This window comes from Leiobunum rupestre, chromosome 9, assembly GCF_980474605.1.
Source record: "Leiobunum rupestre chromosome 9, qqLeiRupe1.1.hap1, whole genome shotgun sequence".
Lineage (NCBI taxonomy): Eukaryota > Metazoa > Arthropoda > Arachnida > Opiliones > Sclerosomatidae > Leiobunum > Leiobunum rupestre.
Genome location: NC_143392.1, coordinates 42,454,974 through 42,480,918, shown reverse-complemented (window position 1 = coordinate 42,480,918; position 25,945 = coordinate 42,454,974). Strand labels below are relative to the sequence as shown.

Genomic DNA, 25,945 nt, shown 5'->3' with positions numbered 1-25,945 from the left:
GGTTACAATGCGTTGTAGCAAGCCCTCCATGCCTCGCGATCTAAAAGTGATCCCTAAACTTACTATTATCTTTAACTTTTTATGGAACTTACTATAAGAGTTATATCTTAATGAATAAATTATGCTGTTATTTAATAAGAAACATTATGTTGAAGGGAGTATCTAAATTTTTAATCATCAATAATAGGCTGAAGATAAAGACTCTGGAGGTTTTGGAACGTCTGGTATAAGGTACACGGACATCAGAGGTCAAATTGCCGACAAGTATGTACTTCGGATCATTTTCTATTTAGCAGCCTTGGTTGTAGAGCTCAAAACTGAATGTTTTATTTTCTCAGGTTGCATTTAGACCCGATCAGCGGGGCAGTGACGGTCAGGACGAATGAGCACGGCTTTGACCGGGAATCGGCTTCTCAGTATTACGTCACCATCGAAGCCAGGGACAACAATGGTCAGGGGAACCGTAACTCGGTTCAGTTGATGGTCATCCTGGAGGATGTCAACGACAACATTCCCAGATTCCAACAGAGCAAGTACGAAGCCCGCATCAATGAGAACCAACCAACTTTCTCCACTCCCCTCGTCGTACAAGTGAGGCTCGATCCAAGATCTTACTGTCCTTACTAGTGTTGAAGCTAGTTTTAATTAGATTTATATATTTCTCCTAGGCTCAAGACGATGACTTGAAAGGAACGGACAACAGCGAGATTCGCTACCAAATCGTTAGTGGTGATCCGGATAGTAATTTCACGGTGAATTCCATGACGGGGGAGCTTCAACCTCGGTACCCCTTGGACTTTGAGAGAATCCCGCAAGACACGGGGGACATTCGCAAATTCATCTTGATCGTCAGGGCGTATGATCTGGGTACGCCGTCTCTAAACAGCGACGTCACCGTGGTCATCTACGTTCAGGATCAAAACGACCACGAGCCGGTCTTCAAGAAGCCATTCTATTCGAAAGCCATACAGGAAGACACGCCTGGTGGTACTTCCGTTTTACAGGTGTCAGCGGTAGACGCTGACCAATCCCCGGCCAATAGTCAAGTCGTGTACCGCATCCGAGCGGGTGCGCAGGACAAATTCGTGATCGACGCCGATTCGGGAACGGTCTCGGTGGCCGAAGGTGCCAATTTAGATCCGGACAGGACTAGTCCCAAAACGAACGTGTATTTGTTAGAAGTTTTGGCCATGGACGGCGGGTTTGGCGACGAGAAGAAGCAATCTTCCGTTCTGGTCAACATATCGGTGATCGATGTCAACAATAAGGCCCCGACTTTCCTGCCAATCGTCAGTCCCGTTACCATTCGCGAGGACGCTCTCTTGGGAACTCATTTGACAACCGTGTCCGCCGTTGACCAAGACGAGAGACCGGTCTTGCGTTATTCCATCGACTACTTAACCACCGAAGCGCGAAACGATGATAATGTGCTGGTGCCTGCCTCGGAGTTCGCGTACGAAGGAATTTTCGATATTAGTTCGGTAGACGGATCAATCACGTTGGTCAAGAAACTCGACCGCGAAAAAGTCGAGAGTTTTAAGCTGGTGGTGAAAGTTGAAGATACGGCCGGTGTCACTTCGGGTCAAAGTGCAACTGGTAAGCTTGTTGTATTTTGTACGTTCTTACTGTCGTTCGCTTTAAAAATTATTAAAAGTTATTGACCAAGACAGTTATTCTATATATTATTGATAACACATTGTACCAGTGGTTTGCTCTAAATGCAGGATTTTCTACAATTGTTTTAGTTATATCAAATCTTTTTCCCATTCAGCATCGCTGACAGTGATGGTGGTTGACGTCAACGACAACAGGCCTGTCTTCAAGAAGCCGTACTACCAGAAAGCTGTCCCCGAAAACTCTCAAACGGGAGTTCCCGTGGTGACTGTCACCGCGGAAGATGCCGACAAGAACCGGACCATACTTTACAACCTGGAAGGGTCCTACGAGCAACTGCCTCTGTTGACCATAGATAGTCAATCGGGGGAGGTCTTCGTCAATGGCAAAATCGATCGGGAAACCTTCACTTGGTTGAATTTAACCGTCCGAGCCACGGACAACGGGGTCCCGGCATTGTCATCCACCAGTCAGCTGTACGTCCAAATTCTGGACGAAAACGACAACAATCCCATCTTCGTGGAAGCTCCCAGCGAGTACTTGATCGCTGAGAACGCGCCAGTTGGCAAGCAAGTGGCGGTGGTCGTGGCTACTGACGCCGATGACGGTGATTACGGCCGCATCACCTACCTCTTGGACGCGTCGTCTGCTAAAGGGAAATTCAGAGTGGACAGAGATACTGTGAGTTGACTCAAGGCCTAAACCTACTAATAATTATGGTAGGTTACTAAATTTTCGCTTAACGGGTAGGGCTCGTTGATCGTGGCCGAAGACCTGGACCGGGAAACGAACAGCGTCTATAGTCTGATCGTCCAGGCCTGGGATAACTATCAATATGGCTTCCCAACTGGAGAAAGTAGAAAAACTTTCAAACAAATTACCATCCGAGTAACGGTGAGTTTAGTTGGAAATTTTTTACATTAAGTTTGTCTTGACTTCCTTGGTTTTGCGATGTTACAATGGTAGGAAAGTAAATAATAATAAAGTAATTAATTATGAATAAGAAACAATAGTGCTATTAACTGTAAAAAAGGCCAACAAATTTGGTACTAACCTAAACTGCCAATCATTAATTAAAATTTGTATTGAAATTTCACTGCGATTTCAGAATGATGTCTTTGATAATTTAATAATTCCCTTTGATTACTTTGAGAGTCTCCTTTGATTTCACAGTGGTTGTTTTTGCTTTCGGTTTTAATTTCGTTGATTTTAAATTGGATTTAATATCAAACATTTCAAAATGAAGTGGCAATAACAAGATAATTTGATTAACGTAGGACGTGAACGACGAAGCTCCCGTATTCGTTCGTCAACACATGTGCGCCACGGTGACAGAGTTCCATCGCCTCGGGGACACAATCTTGATGGTGTCCGCCAACGACGGCGACGATCCAAAGACCCCGAATGGTCAAGTGCTCTTTTCCATCGAGAGTGGCAACGAAGATGGTCTCTTCGACATCCGGAACTTGGATCGAAACACGGCCAAAATCATCTCAAGAGAGACCTTGAAGACCAAGGTCAAAAACTACACTTTGGACCTCAGGGCGCAAGATCAGGGTATCCCTAGTCGATACGCTGATGAATCCTTCAAAATATGCATCTCGGATGTCAACGACAACCCTCCCGTCTTCATCAAACCCGCTCAGAACTTCTCCATCAGGATACCGGAGGTCAATTATTTGTTTATCATTCTTAGATTGATTTAGTCCTATATCGATTTAAACTCCCTTCAAGTTTCCAAAGTTTCTTGCTTTTTAAATAATTTATCATTATCAAGAATGTATTGAAGTTACTAAGAATATTTGAGCATAGCATTAACCCCTGGTACCATCCTCACAGCTTTTGTGGAGAAAGTTCGTCTGCGTTTAAGGCGCATTCAAGGTTATACCATATAGCAAACTTGAATGGGAAAGCAGACGAATTTAAGCTCCAAAGGCTGCGAGGATGGGAATTAGAATCCTGTAGTCCAATATTCTTAGTCACTTCAATACATTCTTGTTATTATTATTATTAATTAATTAACTATTTTATCAAAATAAATAACTGTTTCCAATTTAGGGAAATAGATTTTATAAAAAAATTCCAAATTGAACTACTTTATTAATTAGAGTTTAATGAACCATTATTATCAGAATTCGACGGTGGGTTCAGTCGTGGTCGCCGTAGAAGCGAGAGACGCCGATTTCGGACCTAACGGGGAAGTACGCTACCGGTTGAAGGAAATGCCCAACGGACATTGGCGAAAATTCCAGGTCGACCCCAAAAGTGGCACCGTCACGCTCAAAGAAACTCTGGACCGGGAAACGCAACGCATACACGAGGTGGGCAATCATTCCGCAAACCTTCTTTTTCTCGAGGGAAATAATTATCCGTTATTTAATTAAAGACCCAACGATTTTTTCAGACCAAGCTCTTGAGCGTGAAATACGCAATTATAAATTTATTTGTGAAGAACTATATTGGCGAATAGTTAAAAATATAAAACTTTATTACCCCAAATTCGTGGGATAAACAGAACCATTACGCACGCAGCATTTCGCAGTAAATCGAATTTGGTTGCCTATTTTGATTAATTTTGCGCATCAGAAGTTTTTATATCCTAAATAGGCGATATCCATATTTAGACTGATAAACGGATATTTATCGATTCTAATATTTAAAGCGTTAAATCGATATTTACCGATATCGATATTTAAAGCGTTTAATCGATATTTAACGATATAGATATTTGAAACGATAAATCTATATTTACCGATATCGATTTTTGAAGATCTAAATCGATTTTGACCTATAAATATATTTACCATATCAATTTTTGAAACGCTAAACCGATATTTACCGATATCGATTTTTGAAGCTATAAATCGATTTCTTCCGATATCTATATTTATCATATCGATTTTTGAAACGCTAAATCGATATTTACCGATATCGATTTTTGAAGTTCTAAACCGATTTTTATCGATATTTATATTTACCATATCAATATTTGAACCGATTAACCGATATTTACTGATTTGGATATTTGAACCAATGTGCCAGTTATACCGATATCGATATTTGAACCGAAAATTATATATAATGCAAATTTGTGAAATATCAGTTACCCTATCTATTCTAGAAGAGTCAAAATTTACCGTTTAACAGTAACGCACATTTTCTATTTCATTTACGCTTTTACTGAAATTGAAATCGGTTAATAATGGTGTACATTTTATCTCAAACCGCTTATCGGTATAACACTAATATCGGTACCGAGATGTCACTAATTGTCCAGTCATAATTGAACTTAAAGGTAATATAACCACTAACGCGTTCTTTACGGGAGACCCCAACAATTTTAGGGATTAAACCCGCAACAAAACCACTAAGCAGCGCCACAAATGTCAAAAGCCGTACGAGGGAGCGGTTGATATTTAAACCAAAGATAGAAACCCTAGAATATTTCCCTTTAATTTGTATTATTTAAAACTGTGAACAAGAACTTTCGAGACAAATAATAACTCTCGCTACGTCTATTGAGGGTAAAGAAAATCCTCATTCGTTGTAGTAGCTTCTCGTTGTTCGTATATTCTCAAAAGATGTGAAACGTGATGGTTAAACAATCTCGGTGTGAACTAGGCTTACCATCTAGCCCGTGTCTAATGACAGTGTCAAGACCCAACGACCCATATATCATTTGGGTATAGTGAGTGCTAATGCGTGGCCTCTGTCTTGCGTTTTACAGATCCGCATCGAAGCTTACGACTTGGGACATCCCACGTCTCTCTCCTCTGAACTGGAAATTTCCGTTTTCGTCGTAAGTTCTGCGTTACTTCTCTCTATTCAAATGGAAGCGACAAGATTATTTGGCGTTTTAAACGAAGATCAAGGCTTTGATAATATAATTAACACCTATATAAGTCTAAAATCAGCGGTGTCAATATCAATCGCTATAAAATCAGCCATTTTATTTTGACATGAATACCCTAAGCACCCTACTGGCAGCGCCACTCGGCGGTGAAGTGACTAAATGGTTTCATTGGTTGCGGATTACTTAATCTGGTTTATTTTTGGTGTCAAATTAATTAAAGGGTCACACCCGCGTTTGAAAAATTCAACCCGATTTTAGCACGTGGTAGCAGATACGACCAATCATATTCTGGAAACTAGCGCGTGAAACAGATCAAATTCAAACGACGGTGTGGCCCTTTAATTAGGTTATGCTAGGTTAGGTTAGGTTGAATGCTAAGCTCATTTGGTTGAAAAATTACTATGGGTTGAAAGATAATATTTGACCAATGCAATTTAGTAACCGTTGCTACGTTTATTCACACGTCTCGGCGGAAGACGCAAAAATTAACTTACGTAAGTGAATACCCGCTCGCGCGATGCTGGCACGAGCTACTTCACGCGCTGCCCGAGTAGCCATAGTAAAATTTTCGGTAGAGGTTTAATATGTCTATACTGGGTTTTCGTTGTTTCCCATCGTTTATAACGCCTATGCTACTGTCTTGACGTTTCCATTTAAGTTCTAAATTGGTTGTTTGTGTATAAATTATATTGCGTACTGTCGTGGTGGTTATAAAGTTTTCTCTTAATTTCTAGACTGATATCAACGATTACGCGCCAGAATTCACCGAAGACATTGTACGTTTATTTTCCAATCGTATTAGTTGCAATGTATCAATAAATGTAATGTTTTCTTCTAGTACGAAGTGATGTTTACCGAGAACCTGGGTCCCGGTGAAGAGACATTCAAGTTGATTCCCACCATAGATAAAGATGAAACGGATTCAGCGCTAAAACCCATTCCGTGCTACTTCATTGTTGGTCAGTATTTACAAAACATTTCTAAGCCTAAGTAAACCGATTCAAATCGTTGGACGGAGATGAGCCTTTCACAGGGGTAACGCCATTAGAGGGTGATTTTTAACTACGCGAAGGCTTACCAGATGGCGACAGCAATTTGAAACATAGAAATTTTAAAATATCTAAATTCCGCAAAAAACTATTAATTTTTTCGTATTCCCGTTTTATGCCAATTTTCTTATGTTTTTAAGCTGAGCTGACCACTATACGTAATCGGTGTACAAGCGCGTACTTTTGATTGTACTAAAGTGATTACGTAGTCGATTACAGATTTAGCACTACCAAAGGCTGCACTCGCGGTAATCGAGTACAGAATTTAAGGAAGTGGTTAGCCCTCGATATTTATTTAACTTTCCGTTAAAAGGTTTAAATTTTGCGCCATCTACTTAAATTAAAAACATTAAAATTGAATTATTTTAATTCGAGAAAAATATGAATGGGATACTTTTGCGGTACATTTACAGGTGGTAACGAGTTGGGTCGATTCCAACTGGACATTTTCACCCATCACATCTATACGACGGAGATTCTGGACCGCGAAGAACGTTCCAATTACACTCTCTTGATCCAAGCTTCGGATGACTGTTTCCGTGTCCCGTCTTATGTCGAGAAATTCGACCCCAGGGACAACACTCTCCTGCAGTTACGAATCGGGGTCCGGGACCAAAATGACAACCCTCCCAGATTCACCAAGAAAGTGTTCACCGGCGGGGTCACCACCGAAACGGACTTCGGCACTGTTTTCACCAGCGTTAAGGTAGGTTTTCATATCAAAGCCAAATAAGCTAATCCCAGTGTCTAGGTTGGTAAGAATGTACTAGAGATTCCACATAATGCAAATTCTTGCTATGGCGGACAAGGAGAACGCAGCTAGCCTTTAAACACGCTAACGCAGTGTTGTGTACAAATTTCATTGGACGAGCCTTTACGCTGAACGTTTTACGGGCGGGGGGAAGACAATTTTCCTCACAAGAAAATGCACGACTTTGACGGGTTGCGTTCTCCCTGTGTGTGGTGCTGTGGTTGTTGCTCCTTGATGCCACATTTGTTACTACCCCGCAATACTGCCGTGATTTGCACAAAGGCATTAACGACCATTTTTGACATTTTTATGTTTTAGTTTTATTTGGGTAAGTTGGTGGTGCTGATTCTGAATCTGAAATCAGTTTGTTTCTAGCCCTCTTAGGTTAAAAGATATACGCTTGTCACAAAAGCATTATTTCGGTACTTTCACGGAAATACTTCACAAATAGGCATTAAGCGCCATCCTTTACTTATCACAAAAGCATTTTTTGGGTTTATCCAATCAGCGATTGTGTATTTGGTACACGTGCTATTGATATCGTCTGCTAAAAAGCATTAAATGCTTTTGTGCTAATAATTTAAGTAATATGAGATTACCTTTAAATAATCTGCGCAAAAGCGTTAATGCTTTTGTGAAAATATATAACCAAAAAAAACCATGCACATCGGAATTTAACTTAAAAAGCAGAATAAAGGAACCGCTATTTTCCATCAGGAACTATAAATTTAAAAAGAGCAGAAAAAATACTACTGGATAGGATATTTTCCAGAAAAATCCGAGGTAAAGTTTTTCATTGATAAAAAAAAGCAACAAAACTGAATTTTTCTTAAAATTAAGTTTTGGTCGTTAATTCCTTTGTGCAAATCACGGCAGAATATTTCCCATGACAAGGTTTGATCGGCTTTTTTTACTAAAATTACGTTTGTTTTTGGCTAAAGGCTGTGGATTTGGATGCTGGAGTAAACAGTGTGGTCAGTTACTATCTGTTGGGGACGGTTCAACGGACGTTGTCGGAGGGCTTGGAGAATCTGAGAGGTGCCCCGTTCGCGGTGGATCGAAAAACGGGGGACGTTTCATTGAACTTTGACCCCCAGAAAGAGATGAAGGGCTACTTCGATTTCGAAGTTTTAGCCAATGATACCGATGGCTTGAGCGATAAAGCCAGAGTTTTTGTAAGTGCAATCGCAATAACCCTTTCATTTAGCATAGAGCCACCTAGCGGTTAACGATAGAAACTCACTTAACTGTTGGATGTTTGTCTGCTTAGTGACTCTTAAGTGGTTTTATGCAAACTGATCGGGCGATTTTCTGGTTTCGTTGCATAAATTATGAATTTAAATATTAAAATTGCCATTAATTATATTATAATATAGGTATATTTACTAAGAGAGGATCAAAGGGTGAAATTTGTGTTGCGTTTGACACCTGAAGAGTTGCGCGAGAAATTGGAGCAGTTTAGAGAGTATGTTAATAAGCCTCAATTAATTATTTTATTAACATTTTTATTAATTAGGTTTTTTTCACAGCGTTTTGGGTAATATTACCGGTGCCATTGTTAATAGTGATTTTTATAAATATCACGAGAACTCCGACGGTTCTGTTGATAAGAAAAAGTAAACTAACAATATACAAAATTTTATATCATTAAATTATTTAAATAATTAAATATTTTCAGAACGAATCTCTATCTTCATTTTGTAAATAAAGACGATAATTCCATAATGGAAGTTAATACGGTGTTGGAGTGAGTTTTAAAAACCAATAACTTTTTAACTTTTAAATTATAAACATTAATTATTTTAATTTTCAGATTAATTGACAAGAATATTGACTATCTGGATGAGCTTTTTAAAGAATTTAATGTTCTCTATAGCGAAGTAAGCTAAATTTAATTTTAACGAATATATTCCTAATTAACTAATTGAATGTAATTACAATTAGCCAGCGAAAGTGGCCGTGAGTGGTCTAAGCAGCGAAGAGCAGGTTAGGGCTTGGCTTATCGGAGTTTCGGTCTTCCTATTGGTCATGCTAGTTTTAACCATTTCCATGTGCCTTACGCAAAGAAGCAGGTCAGTTTAATTTATTAAAACTTAAATTTATCCATTTTAATGGTGCATATATTTTGTCAGGTATGAAAGACAGTTAAAAGCGGCCACGGCGACAGCCTTTGGGTCGCAAGATTCGGCTCTCAATCGAGTTGATGTTCCTAATACAAATCAACATTCAGTCGAAGGGTAAGAGATATCAATTCATTTTATTTTGCTATGTATAAAATATAGCTTGTTCACGTATAGTAAATAGTTTAATTTGGCATCAAAAATCAGTTCAAATACGGTATTTAGTTGCCTTAGAAACCTTCTCAAAATAATTAGGATTTAGGATTTAACTTCGACGTTCAAATGACTAGCAGGATCTTTTTATGGAGAGCTTATTGCATTTGCATTTTTTGTTTACCTTGTTCGTCAGCTTCAGACCAGGAAAAAACATAACTCACTGTGCTGTTTTGCTCCATCTATACTGGTACAGCAAACTGCATATAACAAATTATATAAAACAAATATGGTACTAATATAATTAAATTTGTATATTATATAATATTATATTATATTATTTAAAATGAAACAGGAGCCGGGTTCGATCCCAGTTTGTGGCACTGGGTGAAAACTCGGAACAACTCCTTCCGCGTTGAGTTTGCAAGTTCTCACCCCGCTGGTTTAAGGGGTTTTCCCTCGAGGTCTTCGGTTTCCCCTTCCATAAAAACTTGCAGAGGTTAACGGTAATAGTCAGTGTAGGGAGCTGTTGGCTCGCGTGGCATGAAGGGCTTGCCAGCACCATCCTAAGCATTGTTACCCGACCACCTGAATTAATGGCTTCAAAAGTCGCTTGATGACTTAGGCCTAAGGTGGTGCCTTGGGTATTAGCCTAGCTGATTATTATTATTTTTATTATTAAATATTAAAATTCAGTAGATGGCTTGTCGTAGTGTACAGAAATCATTAAGGCTACCATAATTTATATGCCAAATATCACATTAGTCCCGCAAGTTGTTTTTATATATTCCCTTTCCGCCCACCACCTCGAGAGACTACGCTTGTGACGCTTAATTTTATGTCTCACGCTAACCTCTCCATAAAGAGATCCTGATATTAGTATAGTTCCATGGCAATTTTGAACGAATAATCAGCAAGGCTTAACTTGAATTTGCAGATCAAACCCCATCTGGATGCACGCCTACGATAACGAATGGTATAAAGAAGACGAAGAAGAACAAGGGTAAGAACGACTCGAACGTTTAACGAAGCTTTTAATATTTTTATCAGAACACGAGCCAAACATTTTCTCCAACAACAAAACAGTCCCAGTTCCCTGGACGATAATTCGCTCGACGAAAATGCCGTCGAGATCGAAGCTAACAACGCCATCTTGCAGCAGCAACTGTGTCTGACCTCCAACCCTCATCCTCTAGGCCTAGTTCCTCCTCCCGCCTCCGTCCTGCAAGAGAACTCCATTAACGCTGCTTTCACTTTCAGCGCGCCGACCACCATCGTGTCCGTTAACGGGAAGGTCACGCGCCCCTTTTCGGCCGGACGCCCGCCCACTTTGCAGCGCGACCATTTGACCAGTGGGGGCTTAAAGAAAAATCGCCTAATCTCCGACACTTACAGGTTTACCTTACCTGGGGGTCAAAAACCGGCCAAAAGGAACATTACCTTCCCGGATTTGGACCCGCCCCAAGAGGAGGAGGTCACGACGGGAGAGGTCATTGAGAGGGTGCAAGAGGTCATGAACGGCGGAGGTCACTTGACCGAAGAGCAAACGTCGCGCGAGAACGATCTGAACCGAAACTACGACGAGAACGTTTTCGGGCCAACCAAAAAAGAGGCTTTCGCTCAGCGAATTACCAAACTAGAAACGTCAGAGTTATAGTATCTAAAATAAACGATAGATGGCGACCATCGCGCTGTTAGTGAAAAGTTTGCGCGCGTTTGTGACTACGCGAAGAGCTCGAAACAATGGGAATGTGTACTCACGTAATGTTTCACGGCAGATGGCAGTGTTTCCACGGACCTATAAACTACGTGATCGTGCTTTTTGTGTTGGCGCATGTGGCATCGATACGAAGTGGACGCTACTAGATGGCAGTATGAATGAACCCGTCGATTTGAGGCTTAACAAACGCGAGTGAAATTGCCCGTTTAGTGCAATAAAAAAGTCGTATCGACCATTTAAAATACTTAAATTAGCTAGTTTATGAAATTTTTGGCATTATACGTCTTGTTTTACCATACTATGTATAATTAGAGGAGCAGATTCATTTTTATCATCATTGGGAAAAAATTTAACTTTTCTTCTTCAACTGCCATTCGCTGCATTATTTATTATTGGACGATATGACAATAGTAAATATCTTCTAAACGGAACGAATTTAATTAGAACTTTTAGTCATTGCTATTAGTTACTGCTAGCGCGTGATTAATGGAATATCGTACTGTTTTACATCATGACATACTAGAATGACCCTTCTCATCAGTACTTTATCGGATAAACAAACCTCAATCTTATAGGCGATACATTTAATAAGACTATCCCATATTTCCCACAAAATTTTGTTGATGATAAACTTAAAAGTGTTGAATACAAAAACAAAATTTTTGCTATATCTTACAACTGTCTTAATCTTATGTCTAGATAGAGACATTTTTAAAATACATAAACTTTTATACGTATTTTGTACATGTGAGTGTGAAAATATATAATGTATGTATTATTTTGTTTGTTGCATTCTTCAAAATTCTTATTTTCGTACCCTATTTAGAAAAATGGTAGATTGACATGGAATTTTTAAATTATCATTTCCCGCGAGTTATTTATTAATTTTTAGCTTAACAAAGTTCTAGATAGATGGCGATAGGCGCGTTATTTGTTTTCTAAAGAGTTTGGAGAAGAGGTGTTTCTGGAGGGGAAAAATTCTGAACCCCAGCCTGGTCATGCCTGGTCAGACCTCGTCTAGTGCTGCCATCATTTAGAGGAATTTGAAACTAGCAATGTTTTTTCTATCTTATTTAACCTTTACCACTAGAGGTCTTTAAAATCGTACGTCGAACCAAAAAGACTACTCTCCCACAGGAACCTGTCATGGGCTTAGGTACGTACCGCCTGTGCTAGATGTATACTGTATTGCTGTATTATGTTACGGATCAAAAGGGAATTTGATAGAGTAATGGCACTGTGACGTCCTAGTACGTCACCCATGCTCTTTCCTATAGATAAAAAATTTGCGACCAAAATGGCGGCCATGGCCAAAGCTACGGAGTGCTCCTACTCTATTGGTTTCTTGGTCACTGTTTGCAATATTTCAAATAAATTTTAAATTAAATGTCTTATTTGATATTGTGTTTCCCGTGGGTCGTGGTAAAGTATTATATCCATTGGTGTTTTAGAGCCAATTTAATCAAAAACTGATTTTCTCATTTTGACTTCGCTAGGTAGCGTGACTCCGATTTCGACATTATCGTTTACAATCAGTTTCGATAACGAGTTTCAGTCAATGTTATTGGTCAAAAATGGCATTCAAACCGAAGTAAAGGTCCAAATAATCGTTCGAAAAATTAGCGTCGAATTTGAAGTAGCACCTCCCCTTCCGTAATGTGACTCGGGCATACCCTCCAATTGCCCAAATCACGCTATTCTGTATCCCCACCCACAAAATTCAAACGATTCTGTTGCCCTTTAAACTGGATTTTTAAGGTCTAAGTGCCGTGGCCCATGTAGAGGTGAACGAGTCCGTGAATCAAGGAAATTTGCTATACCCAAATGTTTTAAATTAACTTAATCAAATAATCTCTTCAATAAATTATGATACAAATATAAAATGAAAATAATTTCTTCAATATATTTTTCAAATATAATTTAAAAATAATTTCTTCAATATATTTTTCAAATATGATATAAAAATAATTTCTTCAATATATTCTACAAATATGACATAAAAATAATTTCTTCATTACTGTACAAAATACTAATTGTTGGATTTCAAGAAATTCTGGAAATCTGCCATTGGTTTTTCGTTAACTTCAGCGTGGTAAGGTAAGTCCTGGGATAATTTCTTCATCCACGAGGAGATATGCGGATACTTAGAGTAACTGAAATTTATAGTCTAAAATGGAGGAATACAAAATGTGTAAATATTTAGGGTTAGATATCAAGAACGCATTCAGGTACCAATATTTTCTGTGTTGGAATATGGGAAGGTACAGATTCTTAACCGAGGGGTTCGACATTTGAAAATTTTGTGTACGGGATTTTGATTTCAGAATTTAGAAATTAGAAACTGATTTTGAGATTTCACAGCAAAATTTTTGTGTTGATTTCTACTTTTTAAGTTTTTAGGCCAGGTTTACCACACGTCAGGGAAATTGGGTAATTTAAAAATGGGCCTAAAATGTCAGGGAATTCAATTTTATCTTGACACTTTTTGAAGTTATAATTTTATTCTAGACCTATGACCAATTCCTTAAAAGTTTTTTTATTTGTTTAACATTGCAACCAACTTTGTACTGAAATATAATTTGATATAAATTTATTAACTTCTGATAAAAGTAAAATATAAAGTAAAAAATTGTCTAATTTTAGCTTTACAAAGACAAGGAAAATCTCTTGAAATGGTCAGGGAAAACTGGGAATTTGAATCTGAAAATATTGTGATTTCGAGATTTTGGAACAGATTTCGGAATTTTCAAGTTGATTTCAAGATTTCGAAAATCGTTTTTCTTTAGAGCGTATATGAATGTTCTAAACCCATCCTCGCATGCTTTGTAGCAAAAGTTCGTCCGCTTTGGGTTTTGTGGCACAATAGGTGGATACTTTTCGCTTGTTCTGTAGGGCTGTGCGATTATTGGTTTTAGGCAATCGAGTCGGTTATCGAGTATAAATTTTTTTTCATCGAGTATTCGAGTCGAGTAATATTGAAGTCGAGTCGAGTAATCGAGTACTTGATTAAGGGGAAACTTTCCCTTATAAAAAACCTCGAGTAATATTTTTAAGGAATCGGCTTATCGAGTACTTCATTAGGAGCTGGTTTTATTCAAGTAATTATGAAATTAAGTTTAAAAGGAGTATAAAGTAACTTTCAATGCTGAAAAATATCCCTTTAATTTAAATGAACCACAGTTTCCACAACTTGGTTGGTACCGTTTATTGCCCCCAAAAAGTTGTAAAACCCCCTCTTTGAACTTTGAAGCAACGAGGATAGAAAAAACAAATACTCGACGAGTTTAGAGAGCAGCTTATTCGAGTAATCGGGTACCACATAATCGACGAGTATTCTCCAATTACTTCTTCGAGGTCGAGTTCGAGTACTCGACCACAAAAAATGTCGAGTGCTCGATGATGTTCGAGTACTCGCACAGCCCTATTGTTCTGGCATTTCAGAGTAGGGTAAGTAGATTACCGAGTAGCGGTAAAATTTTTTTCCCAAAGCAGACGATTTGATCAGTTTACTCTATTTGCTCACGCTTTTCAGGAGTAAATAGTGTAGCCCCAAAACTCTGACCTTAACGAATAGTTCACTGTGTAGAGTAATTCTCTCCAACAGAACAAGTGAATAGTATAATTTAGGTCAATCACGCTTTGTGATTAAAAACCAGACGACCTTTTGATACAAAGAATGAGAAGTAAGTGCTATTTTTTCATATTCTTGGTACCTAAATGAGATTCTAGGAGCAGGACCAAAGACTGCATAGAATAAATAGCGCACTATTTTTCGCGCATTCAGAGCGACATGGTTTCGGTGTAGACAAACGGTGACGTCATGTTTTCAAGAGCGTGTTTAAAAATTTTTTAAATAAGAATTAGTCAGTCTTACAATTGCTACTGCGTGGTATCTTTTCTCTATTTAAAGAAAATAAAACGAAAACTTAGTTGATTTAGGCTTTAAAGCAAATGGTGGCTCGACGTGTAGTAGCTTTTTTTTTCAATAGATGTCGCTAGCAAAGAATTCAAAAAGGCGGTACTTATAGGTACCCCGCACTTTGATTGGATCGTTTATAAATTGACCAATAACAAAAATTACAGCGATTATAAACAATATTTTTACACGGGTTATATAATTTAGGTTAAAGTCCACTAAATAGAGTATAAGTTGTTGTACAATGGCTCTTTGACGACGTCATCACTTGGCTATTTTACATTTTAACCAGTAAAGTCGCGTTTTTCGAACAATCGGATAGATTCATGGCCATCTCTAATAACAGGGGCTTTGTCATAATACAGGTGGCAATGATAGAGTCGCCACTTGCTTTAAAATGAATTTCCCTAACAAAGTCTGCTAGAGCTCCTATTTAACCCTCGGCTCCGCCATTTTGTTTGTTTACATCGACTCCCCGTTCAGCATGATACAAATTTACAGCGCTGCCAGATTTTTGGATTAATAGTCTTTGCAACTCGTGTTATTAAAATGAAAAACACTTATCGTCCGCATAAAGCTCCTCTAGCTCGGTCACGCCCCTAGCGGCGTTCTCGCAAACCAATTGCTTACGTACCTCAGCGTGAACTAGTTCGGCAAAAATAGACAAATCAGCCAAGGTCAAGGTATCTCCGGCGACGTATTTAGTAGCAGACAGGAATTTCTCCAGTTTCGAAAGAGCATCTCTGAATGCTTGCTCCTTTTCTGGGTTCAGCTTCGCTCTTTGAAACATTTGCGGGTACTGTCGAGTAAAAAGAACAAATTAGGGTCTTTAACAGGGAGCATCCATCCAAAGCACTAAAATAGCTTTTGGACCGAGGGGTCCGTCACTTAAGTAAAATGTGTACAAGATTCGGAATCAAGGAATCTTAGAGTTGATTCTTGTTGATTCCAAAGATTCGTGATTCCACGTTGATTCCGTGATTCCACGTTGATTCCGCGATTCTACTCTGATTCTATGATTTCGCACTGATTAAGTGATTCCGTGATTCCACGCTGATTCGGTATGATTCCATGATTTGGGTATGATTTCAGATTCCAGGTATGATTCCATGATTTGGGTATGATTTCAGATTCCAGGTATGATTCCAGCATGATTCGGTATGATTCCAGATTCCAGGTATGATTCCAGCATGATTCGGTATGATTCCAGCATTATTCGGTATGATTCCAGCATGATTCGGTATGATTCCAGCATGATTCGGTATTATTCTAGATTCCACGTATTTTTCCAGACTCCATGTATGATTCCAGCATGATTCGGTATGATTCCAGATTCCAGGTATGATTCCAGCATGATTCGGTATGATTCCAGATTCCAGGTATGATTCCAGCATGATTCGGTATGATTCCAGATTCCAGGTATGATTCCAGCATGATTCCAGCATTATTCCAGCATTATTCGGTATGATTCCAGCATGATTCGGTATGATTCCAGAGGTGATTCCAGGATTCGAAGTTAGTTCGACTATGATTCCGTTATTCGAAGTTCATTTCCTTATGATTCCATGATTCGAACACGATTTTTTTGATTCTGAAAAATTTATGATTCCCGCCTAGATTCCTGCTATTCGGAATCAAGGAATGAGGGCCTGTACATGATTCCTTGAAGTGACGGACCCCTCGTTTTGGACCAATAGTGGCTCTACTAGCTACAATCTCTTCTGAAATCAGGTGCCCTTGTTGCTGATTGTTTCTTTAAAATTACGGTAACTTTGAACCATATTTGAATATGGGGTTAAATTCCAATTAGTATACTATAGTTGGTCTAATTATTCTATTCTACAACCGTTTTCTGTCGACTTCGGTATTCTAGATATTCTGTATTTTTTGACGCATCACCACCAACAGATGGCCGACCTTGTCTGACTGCTCTCTTTCGATTTAGAATTCGTTACCTGACAGCATAAGTTTATAATATTGTTCCATAAGTTTGTCACTTTGGGGAATATTTTACTGAGAGCTAGTAACGGAGTGACGTCATCACAAGAAGAAAATATCCCCCTAGCGAGGCGCTGTCAAAGGCTACGTGTGACGCGTTAGCAAGCGGACGCAAAACGGCGACGAAGCCCGTAATGCAGTGTGTCTCGTGAATAGCTTTCAGTAAAACTTTTGCATGTTAAGAAAAGGAAGTGTCACACTTATGTAAAAATATTATACACTTATGCTGACAGAAATAGTCAAGCAAGTCTAAATATTTTAAGAAAAACTAGCTTTTTATATCTAGAATAATTGCAATAATAATCTAATAATTGAAATTTGCCAAAAAGAGGATTTAAATTACCGTAAAAATAAATTATTAGTTCCGCCATGTATAGAAACACCCGAGAATTCTTTATTTCGAATTTCTTTCAAAAGTTACGTATCTCGACTTGCTTGACTCTGGCTCTCACGTTGCTTCCATGTAACTTCCAGCAACTCTTTTTTTTTGTTTTTTATAGAGCGAAGGCTAACTTTTAGTTTTGTGGGTTAATTGTAATACATAGAAAGTTTAGTTCCTTGACTAATTAATTGGACAGCGCAAGAAATCGTGTAGGCTGGAATGCTTAGGACAAATAGTCTGTGCTCAATAAAGCTACGCCTACACTCCTATAGGCTTCGTGCGTTGTTTAAATTTTGGTCATAAGTATCGCCGCCTACCGATCGAGTTTTAAATTAAATATATGAAAGCTGTCTGCTCATTCAAAATTGTCTTTGCATAACGGCCGAAAGTTCAACCGGAAAACCTAGACAATTCAAAAGGTGTCTGCTATTTCTTCACATATTTAGTTTACGGATGTTAAGGCAGATGGCGCTATATTTCCTAAGCTCGAAGCCTATACGTTCATCCTCGACATATTCTAGAGCGGCTTTAACCGATCAATTATTAAGGTATACGTACGCAAAATTCACTGAAAGTTTTATAGATATTGCCCAAGTCGAAATAGAGCATTCTGTCAATGTTCGCTCTCTTCTTCGTGTCTTTTGGGTACAGGCTGTTGTCCGGAGAATATTTGTCCACTAGATATGTCATAATTGCACGGCTACATTATCAAAATACAAAGTCATTTCAGGATATTTTTAATGCATGGTCAGCGTACTCTCGTTCTTTTTGTGCTACTCCTTCGTCAGTTTTAGGTATGAAAAAAAATATCACTATGCTGTTTTGCGCCATCTATACTGGTAAAGCAAACTACATTTAAGAAATCATATAAACATATTAATTTGGTATTGATTTATTTATTAATTATTTTGTCTTTTTAATTAGTTATAATTATATACTAATATTTAAACGGAAATTACATAACCCTGCCACCTGAATTAATGGCTATAAAAGTCTCTCGATAAAGTGTAATGGTCAGTTTCAATAAATCACCACAGCTTAAAGCCATTATTTGTTTCATTTTAATTTACGCGGAAAAATCATATTAGTTTCACTAGCGTTCATCAGATGGCGCGACGAGACACAATGTTATTTTATTCTCAATATACTCTTTTCACCAGTAGCAAACTAAGCTTGTGGCTAAGAGGCCGGAGTTCTTACTTCTACGATTTGTTTATGTGACCAAGAATGTATTTATTAATGACTATGTTGAGACTATTCGCGCCACCATGGGACAATGGAAGGGGAGCAAAAACGCCACCGGCATGCGCTTCCGAAGATCTAGGTATTAGGAAACCAATGACATACCCGAGTGATTTGATTGTCTTGTTGCTTTTACATTTAATGTAATAATATTAATAATAATGAGCTAGGCTAGTATAGTAATACCGAAAGCCAGGACATACTTGTAAAAGCGTCATATTTTAAAACGCGCCGCTTAATATTTCAACATAGAAGGGCTTGTTCAAAATGCGCGCAATATCAACTTTAGCCTAACAAATAAAATTGACATAAATACATGACTATTTAAAAAAATATAATAATTGTAATAGTCAGCTAGGCTAATACCAAAGGCACAACCTTAGGCCTAAGTCATCAAGTGACTTTTAAAGCCATTAATTCAGGTGGCCGGGTTACAGTGCGTAGGAGGGTGGTGACAAGCCCTGCATGACACGCGAGCCAACAGCTCTCTACACAAACTATTAGCGTTAACGTCGACATGTTTTTATGGAAGTGGAAAAACCCCTTTAACCAGTGGGGAGATAACTCGGAAAATCAACGGGGAAGGAGTTGTTTCAAGTTGTCAGCTAGTGTCACAAACTATGAACGAACCTGGCTCCTCTTTCTGAGAGGCGAAAGTGCGAACCACTCCGCCGCCCCACTAAAAACTAAATAAATACATTCTTGATATAACTAAAAAGTGGATGAAATCTGCGTACATACCTCTCATATACGCAGAGACCGTCGTCATCGATAGCGGGCACCTGCCCCAATGGGTTTATCTGTTCACAAAGATTGGAAATATAAATGTAAACTGAGCCATGCTTCAAATTAGACCGAAATATTTTAAACATTGTAATAACGTTTTCGCAGTGAGTAACGTTACAAATTGCAATTTGCAATTGAATGTATTTGGACAAACAAAACACCACAGACAACCATGATACGACAACACAATTTAAATTAGGAAGTCAGTTAAATCTAGGAGCAACAAACACAGCACCCCACACAAGGAGAACGCAACCCGTCGAAAGTCGTACATTTTCTTGCGTACAATTTTCATTGGTTAGACGCTTTAGCGTCTGCTGCCGTCGGAAGGGGAAAATTTAAAAATTGTCTTCCCCCCGCCCGTAAAATGTTCAGCGTAAAGGTTCGTCGAATGAAATTTGTACATAGCACTGCGTTAGCGTGTTTAAAGGCTAGCTGCGTTCTCCTTGTGTTTGTTGCTCCTAGGTTAAATTAGCGACACAATCCGAAAGCTTAAGACGCTTTGAAAGTAACTGCAATAAAACCGCTGCAAAATAACAAATGAAATAATTACATTCTCTGCAGACGATACCTAATTTTTTTATTGAAATCTACAACCATCTTGGAAAATGGCGGATAAAATTCAATAACCGCTCCTGACGCGATAGCTGCAGTTTCAAGTCGACTTTGCTCAGCTTCTAAGTTGGTTGTGACCAGGCAGATATCAGACAAAGGCTGCGTTAAGTAACTCTCAACGGACACACCGTTGAAACCGGTTTCTCAATGGTCGATCAACGTAGTAACCGGCGGTAGCATTAATTTATTAGCCGTAAAAATAATGGACTGATTGATAATTCTATTGTTTTATATTTAAAAATGTTAAGCAATTACTTCGTGGGAGTTCACGTGTAAATGTTTTTTCTACGTCATTAGCTATATTTATTGAAGAAGATAGAGAGCACGTGCTCGAGTCGATAAAGATTTTTGAATTTGAAGTCTACGCGCGAAACGCTCGTGCTAAGAAAGTACTAATAAGCTTAAGATCGTGACGCTGATAAAAACATTTTATAATTTTAATTTTTAATAGTTTTATTTTATGGAATCACCTTATTTTATTACATTTTAATTTACTCCTCGTAACTTTACTTTACTCCTCGTAACTTTAATTTACTCCTCGTAACTTTACTTTACTCCTCGTAACTTTAATTTACTCCTCGTAACTTTAATTTACTCCTCGTAACTTTAATTTACTCCTCGTAACTTTAATTTACTCCTCGTAACTTTAATTTACTCCTCGTAACTTTAATTTACTCCTCGTAACTTTAATTTACTCCTCGTAACTTTAATTTACTCCTCGTAACTTTAATTTACTCCTCGTAACTTTAATTTACTCCTCGTAACTTTAATTTACTCCTCGTAACTTAAATTTACTCCTCGTAACTTAAATTTACTCCTCGTAACTTTAATTTACTCCTCGTAACTTTAATTTACTCCTCGTAACTTTAATTTACTCCTCGTAACTTTAATTTACTCCTCGTAACTTTAATTTACTCCTCGTAACTTTAATTTACTCCTCGTAACTTTAATTTACTCCTCGTAACTTTAATTTACTCCTCGTAACTTTAATTTACTCCTCGTAACTTTAATTTACTCCTCGTAACTTTAATTTACTCCTCGTAACTTAAATTTACTCCTCGTAACTTAAATTTACTCCTCGTAACTTTAATTTACTCCTCGTAACTTTAATTTACTCCTCGTAACTTTAATTTACTCCTCGTAACTTTAATTTACTCCTCGTAACTTTAATTTACTCCTCGTAACTTTAATTTACTCCTCGTAACTTTAATTTACTCCTCGTAACTTTAATTTACTCCTCGTAACTTTAATTTACTCCTCGTAACTTTAATTTACTCCTCGTAACTTTAATTTACTCCTCGTAACTTTAATTTACTCCTCGTAACTTAAATTTACTCCTCGTAACTTTAATTTACTCCTCGTAACTTTAATTTACTCCTCGTAACTTTAATTTACTCCTCGTAACTTTGATTTACTCCTCGTAACTTTAATTTACTCCTCGTAACTTTAATTTACTCCTCGTAACTTTAATTTACTCCTCGTAACTTAAATTTACTCCTCGTAACTTTAATTTACTCCTCGTAACTTAAATTTACTCCTCGTAACTTTAATTTACTCCTCGTAACTTTAATTTACTCCTCGTAACTTTAATTTACTCCTCGTAACTTTAATTTACTCCTCGTAACTTTAATTCGTAATTTAATTTACTCCTCGTAACTTTAATTCGTAATTTAATTTACCGTTCGTAATTTAATTTACCGTTCGTAATTTTATTTACCATTCGTAATTTAATTTACCATTCGTAATTTAATTTACCATACGTAATTTAATTTACCATTCGTAATTTAATTTACCATTCGTAATTTAATTTACCATTCGTAATTTTATTTACCATTCGTAATTTAATTTATCATTCGTAATTTAATTTACCATACGTAATTTAATTTACCAATCGTAATTTAATTTACCATACGTAATTTAATTTACCATACGTAATTTAATTTACCATTCGTAATTTAATTTACCTTTCGTAATTTAATTTACCATACGTAATTTAATTTACCATACGTAATTTAATTTACCATTCGTAATTTAATTTACCATTCGTAATTTAATTTAGCATTCATCATTTAATTTACCTTTCGTAATTTTATTTACCATTCGTAATTTAATTTACCATTCGTAATTTAATTTACCATTCGTAATTTAATTTACCTTTCGTAATTTAATTTAGTATTCATCATTTAATTTACCTTTCGTAATTTAATTTACGATTCGTAATTTAATTTACCGTTCGTAATTTAATTTACCGTTCGTAATTTTATTTACCATTCGTAATTTAATTTACCATTCGTAATTTAATTTACCATACGTAATTTAATTTACCATTCGTAATTTAATTTACCATTCGTAATTTAATTTACCATTCGTAATTTTATTTACCATTCGTAATTTAATTTATCATTCGTAATTTAATTTACCATACGTAATTTAATTTACCAATCGTAATTTAATTTACCATACGTAATTTAATTTACCATACGTAATTTAATTTACCATTCGTAATTTAATTTACCATTCGTAATTTAATTTACCATACGTAATTTAATTTACCATTCGTAATTTAATTTACCATTCGTAATTTAATTTAGCATTCATCATTTAATTTACCTTTCGTAATTTTATTTACCATTCGTAATTTAATTTACCATTCGTAATTTAATTTACCATTCGTAATTTAATTTACCTTTCGTAATTTAATTTAGTATTCATCATTTAATTTACCTTTCGTAATTTAATTTACGATACGTAATTTAATTTACCATTCGTAATTTAATTTACCATTCGTAATTTAATTTACCATTCGTAATTTAATTTACCATTAGTAATTTAATTTACCATTCGTAATTTAATTTACCATTCGTAATTTAATTTACCATTAGTAATTTAATTTACCATTCGTAATTTAATTTGCCATTCGTAATTTAATTTAGCATTCATCATTTAATTTACCTTTCGTAATTTTATTTACCATTCGTAATTTAATTTACCATTCGTAATTTAATTTACCATTCGTAATTTAATTTACCTTTCGTAATTTAATTTAGTATTCATCATTTAATTTACCTTTCGTAATTTAATTTACGATACGTAATTTAATTTACCATTCGTAATTTAATTTACCATTCGTAATTTAATTTACCATTCGTAATTTAATTTACCATTCGTAATTTAATTTACCATTCGTAATTTAATTTACCATTCGTAATTTAATTTACCATTAGTAATTTAATTTACCATTCGTAATTTAATTTACCATACGTAATTTAATTTACTATTCGTAATTTAAGTTTCTGTGAGTAATTTAATTGGCTATTCGTAATTTAAGTTTCTATGAGTAATTTAATTGGCTATTTGTAATTTAAGTTTCTATGAGTAATTTAATTGGCTATTCGTAATTTAAGTTTCTATGAGTAATTTAATTGGCTATTCGTAATTTAAGTTTCTATGAGTAATTTAATGGGCTATTTGTAATTTAATGTAATATTTGTTATTTAATTCATTCTTAGAATGTTTAATTTATTCCTTGTAATTTTAATTTCCTTGTTTATCATTTTTCTCCGCCGGTTGACATAAAAGGTCAGACTTTTAATCGAACTTACCTTGAGAAACTCTTCTTTCTTGTTTTCTCCGTTGACGAAATCGAGGTATTTGATTTTGTAGTTCAAGCCCAAATGTTTGGCCGTCATGTAGACCGCCCTGCACGGAGAACTGGGTGGAATTAGGAACAAAGTTAACGGCATTTTCAAATAATCGAGGAGCTATTTAACAACTGCGGCGTTTCCGAGGTGTGTATCCGATTGTGAATTTCAGCGGGGTTTCCATCCGCTATTTATAAGGTTTCGTTTGAGCAACCATTTGAATATTTCGACTTAATGGATGCAAAAAGAAATTAAGGGCTATTTTACTACGCTAAGATAGGTATCCCACGTTGCGTGCAAAATATTTGGTTTATTGACGTTTAAGAAACTACCTTTGTGAAATGTGTTTAATCTTTGACGGGGGGTGGGGGGGGGGGAGATAACTTTGCTGGAACACCTCTACATTTTGTAAAGTGAGAAAAAAACGAAAAAAATGTTTTTAGACCTTTGAGTTTATCTGTATAAGAAACGAAAATTTACAAAAACTATTTACGTTTGCAACGTTTGCATACGTCCCACATAATTTCGGATTTAACAACGACCTCACATAGGGGATTATGACTATCGGTAACTGGTGGGGGTGGCGGAGTCGTTAGCAGTTTCGCCTCTCAGCAAGAGCCGGGTTCGATCCCAGCTTGCGGCACTGGGTGAAAACTCGGAACAACTCCTTCCGCGTAAAGTTTGTTTAAGGGGTTTTCCCCCGAGTTCTTCGGTTTCCCCTTCCATAAAAACTTGTTGAGGTTAACGGTAATAGTTAGTGTAGGGAGCTGTTGGCTCGAACGCGTGGCATGCATGCTTGTCACCACACTCCTACGCATTGAAACCCGGCCATCTGAATTAATGGCTTCAAAAGTCGCTTGATGACTTAGGCCTAAGGTGGTGGCTAGCTGATAAAACCTGTAGCTTTGACTGTACTAAAGAGATTACTACAGATGTAGGACTACCAAAATCTGTACTCGGTGTACAGAATTTAAAGAAGGGGTTAGCCCCTTGGTTATCACTTAAGCTATAAGTCGCTTGAAGACTTGGCCCCTTGACAACCTACTTAACTCATAAAAATAAAATACTTTGAATTTGAATTTGAATTTGGTTGTGAGAAAAACAACCAAGTTGATTTGCGTTAAAAAAATTAGATATTTTCCGCCCATTTTTTGATTCAGTGTTACATATTACAAAAAAGAGCATTGGCCAATCTACATTCACTTTAACTTAAAACGTTCAATTGTAAATTAAGATTAAATTTCAAATTTTAGCAGAAACGGATGCAAACGTTTTCAAAGAAAAACGTAGAACGGAAGAGCCATTTTGTTAGAAGGATGTATTACATCTAGTTCAAATTCGGAGATCATAATAAACGAATATATATATTAATTTTATTACTGTTATCATCAGAATTGTATTTAATCATTATGCGCAACACAAGCCCAACGACGACTTAAATATTTTCCACATTGTCGTAAACACGGAGTCTGTTTAAAATTACGTGACGCATTAATTTGCAGTTGCGTTTTAGCGTAAGTATAGTATATTAATCTAAGATATCCATGTATGACGTAAAAATGAAACATGCATTTTCGCAGGCTCGAGGCACTTTTCAATGAGCGCGTTTTTACTACCAAACCGCCTGGCGACGTAATATGTAAATAACACTACCTAGAAATATTTAGCGATTTAAAAATTCTTTAATATAACCTAGGAGTAGTAAATACAACACCCCTACTACTCCTAGATATAACTACCTAGAAATATTTAGCGATTTAAATATTACTAAATATAACTACCTAGAAATATTTAGCGATTTATAAATTCCTTAATATAACTACCTAGAAATATTTAGCGATTTATAAATTCCTTAATATAACTACCTAGAAATATTTAGCGATTTAAATATTACTAAATAACACTACCTAAAAATATTTAGCGATTTATAAATTCCTTAATATAACTACCTAGAAATATTTAGCGATTTATAAATTCCTTAATATAACTACCTAGAAATATTTAGCGATTTAATTATTACTAAATAACACTACCTAGAAATATTTAGCGATTTAAAAATTCCTTAATATCACTACCTAGAAATATTTAGTAATAATTGAATTCCT

The 25,945-nt window shown here is 36.6% G+C and overlaps 2 protein-coding genes across 5 annotated transcripts in view; one reads left to right on the top strand and one right to left on the bottom strand.

The window, feature by feature from the left end:
• The window catches only part of Cad88C (cadherin 88C), a 57,334-nt gene extending 45,349 nt beyond the window's left edge, over positions 1–11,985 (top strand). The window contains exons 10-29 of one of the 4 annotated variants that reach the window (XM_090158196.1): positions 188–264; positions 339–591; positions 669–1,596; positions 1,772–2,295; positions 2,365–2,508; positions 2,892–3,284; positions 3,747–3,935; positions 5,342–5,413; positions 6,202–6,243; positions 6,306–6,426; positions 6,930–7,222; positions 8,209–8,442; positions 8,644–8,732; positions 8,797–8,883; positions 8,946–9,014; positions 9,081–9,147; positions 9,212–9,339; positions 9,400–9,504; positions 10,478–10,543; positions 10,936–11,985. In XM_090158196.1, the coding sequence (XP_090014322.1) occupies positions 188–264; positions 339–591; positions 669–1,596; positions 1,772–2,295; positions 2,365–2,508; positions 2,892–3,284; positions 3,747–3,935; positions 5,342–5,413; positions 6,202–6,243; positions 6,306–6,426; positions 6,930–7,222; positions 8,209–8,442; positions 8,644–8,732; positions 8,797–8,883; positions 8,946–9,014; positions 9,081–9,147; positions 9,212–9,339; positions 9,400–9,504; positions 10,478–10,543; positions 10,936–11,197 (4,143 nt within the window). In that variant the 3' untranslated portion in view covers positions 11,198–11,985. Of the gene's footprint in view, positions 1–187; positions 265–338; positions 592–668; positions 1,597–1,771; positions 2,296–2,364; positions 2,509–2,891; positions 3,285–3,746; positions 3,936–5,341; positions 5,414–6,201; positions 6,244–6,305; positions 6,427–6,929; positions 7,223–8,208; positions 8,443–8,643; positions 8,733–8,796; positions 8,884–8,945; positions 9,015–9,080; positions 9,148–9,211; positions 9,340–9,399; positions 9,505–10,477; positions 10,544–10,590 lie in introns of all 4 variants that reach the window. The other 3 variants (XM_090158195.1, XM_090158194.1, XM_090158197.1) reach the window with 3 other exon arrangements.
• Positions 11,986–13,136: 1,151 nt separating this feature from the next.
• Positions 13,137–24,015, bottom strand: LOC149927906 (glutathione S-transferase 1-like). Its single transcript, XM_090158905.1, has 5 exons — positions 23,802–24,015; positions 19,540–19,598; positions 18,115–18,256; positions 15,811–15,975; positions 13,137–13,427 (listed from the first exon to the last, which is right to left on the bottom strand). Exons 1-5 carry the CDS (start codon positions 23,940–23,942, stop codon positions 13,290–13,292), a joined length of 645 nt encoding a protein of 214 aa, XP_090015031.1. The 5' UTR covers positions 23,943–24,015; the 3' UTR covers positions 13,137–13,289.
• Positions 24,016–25,945: the final 1,930 nt, after the last annotated feature.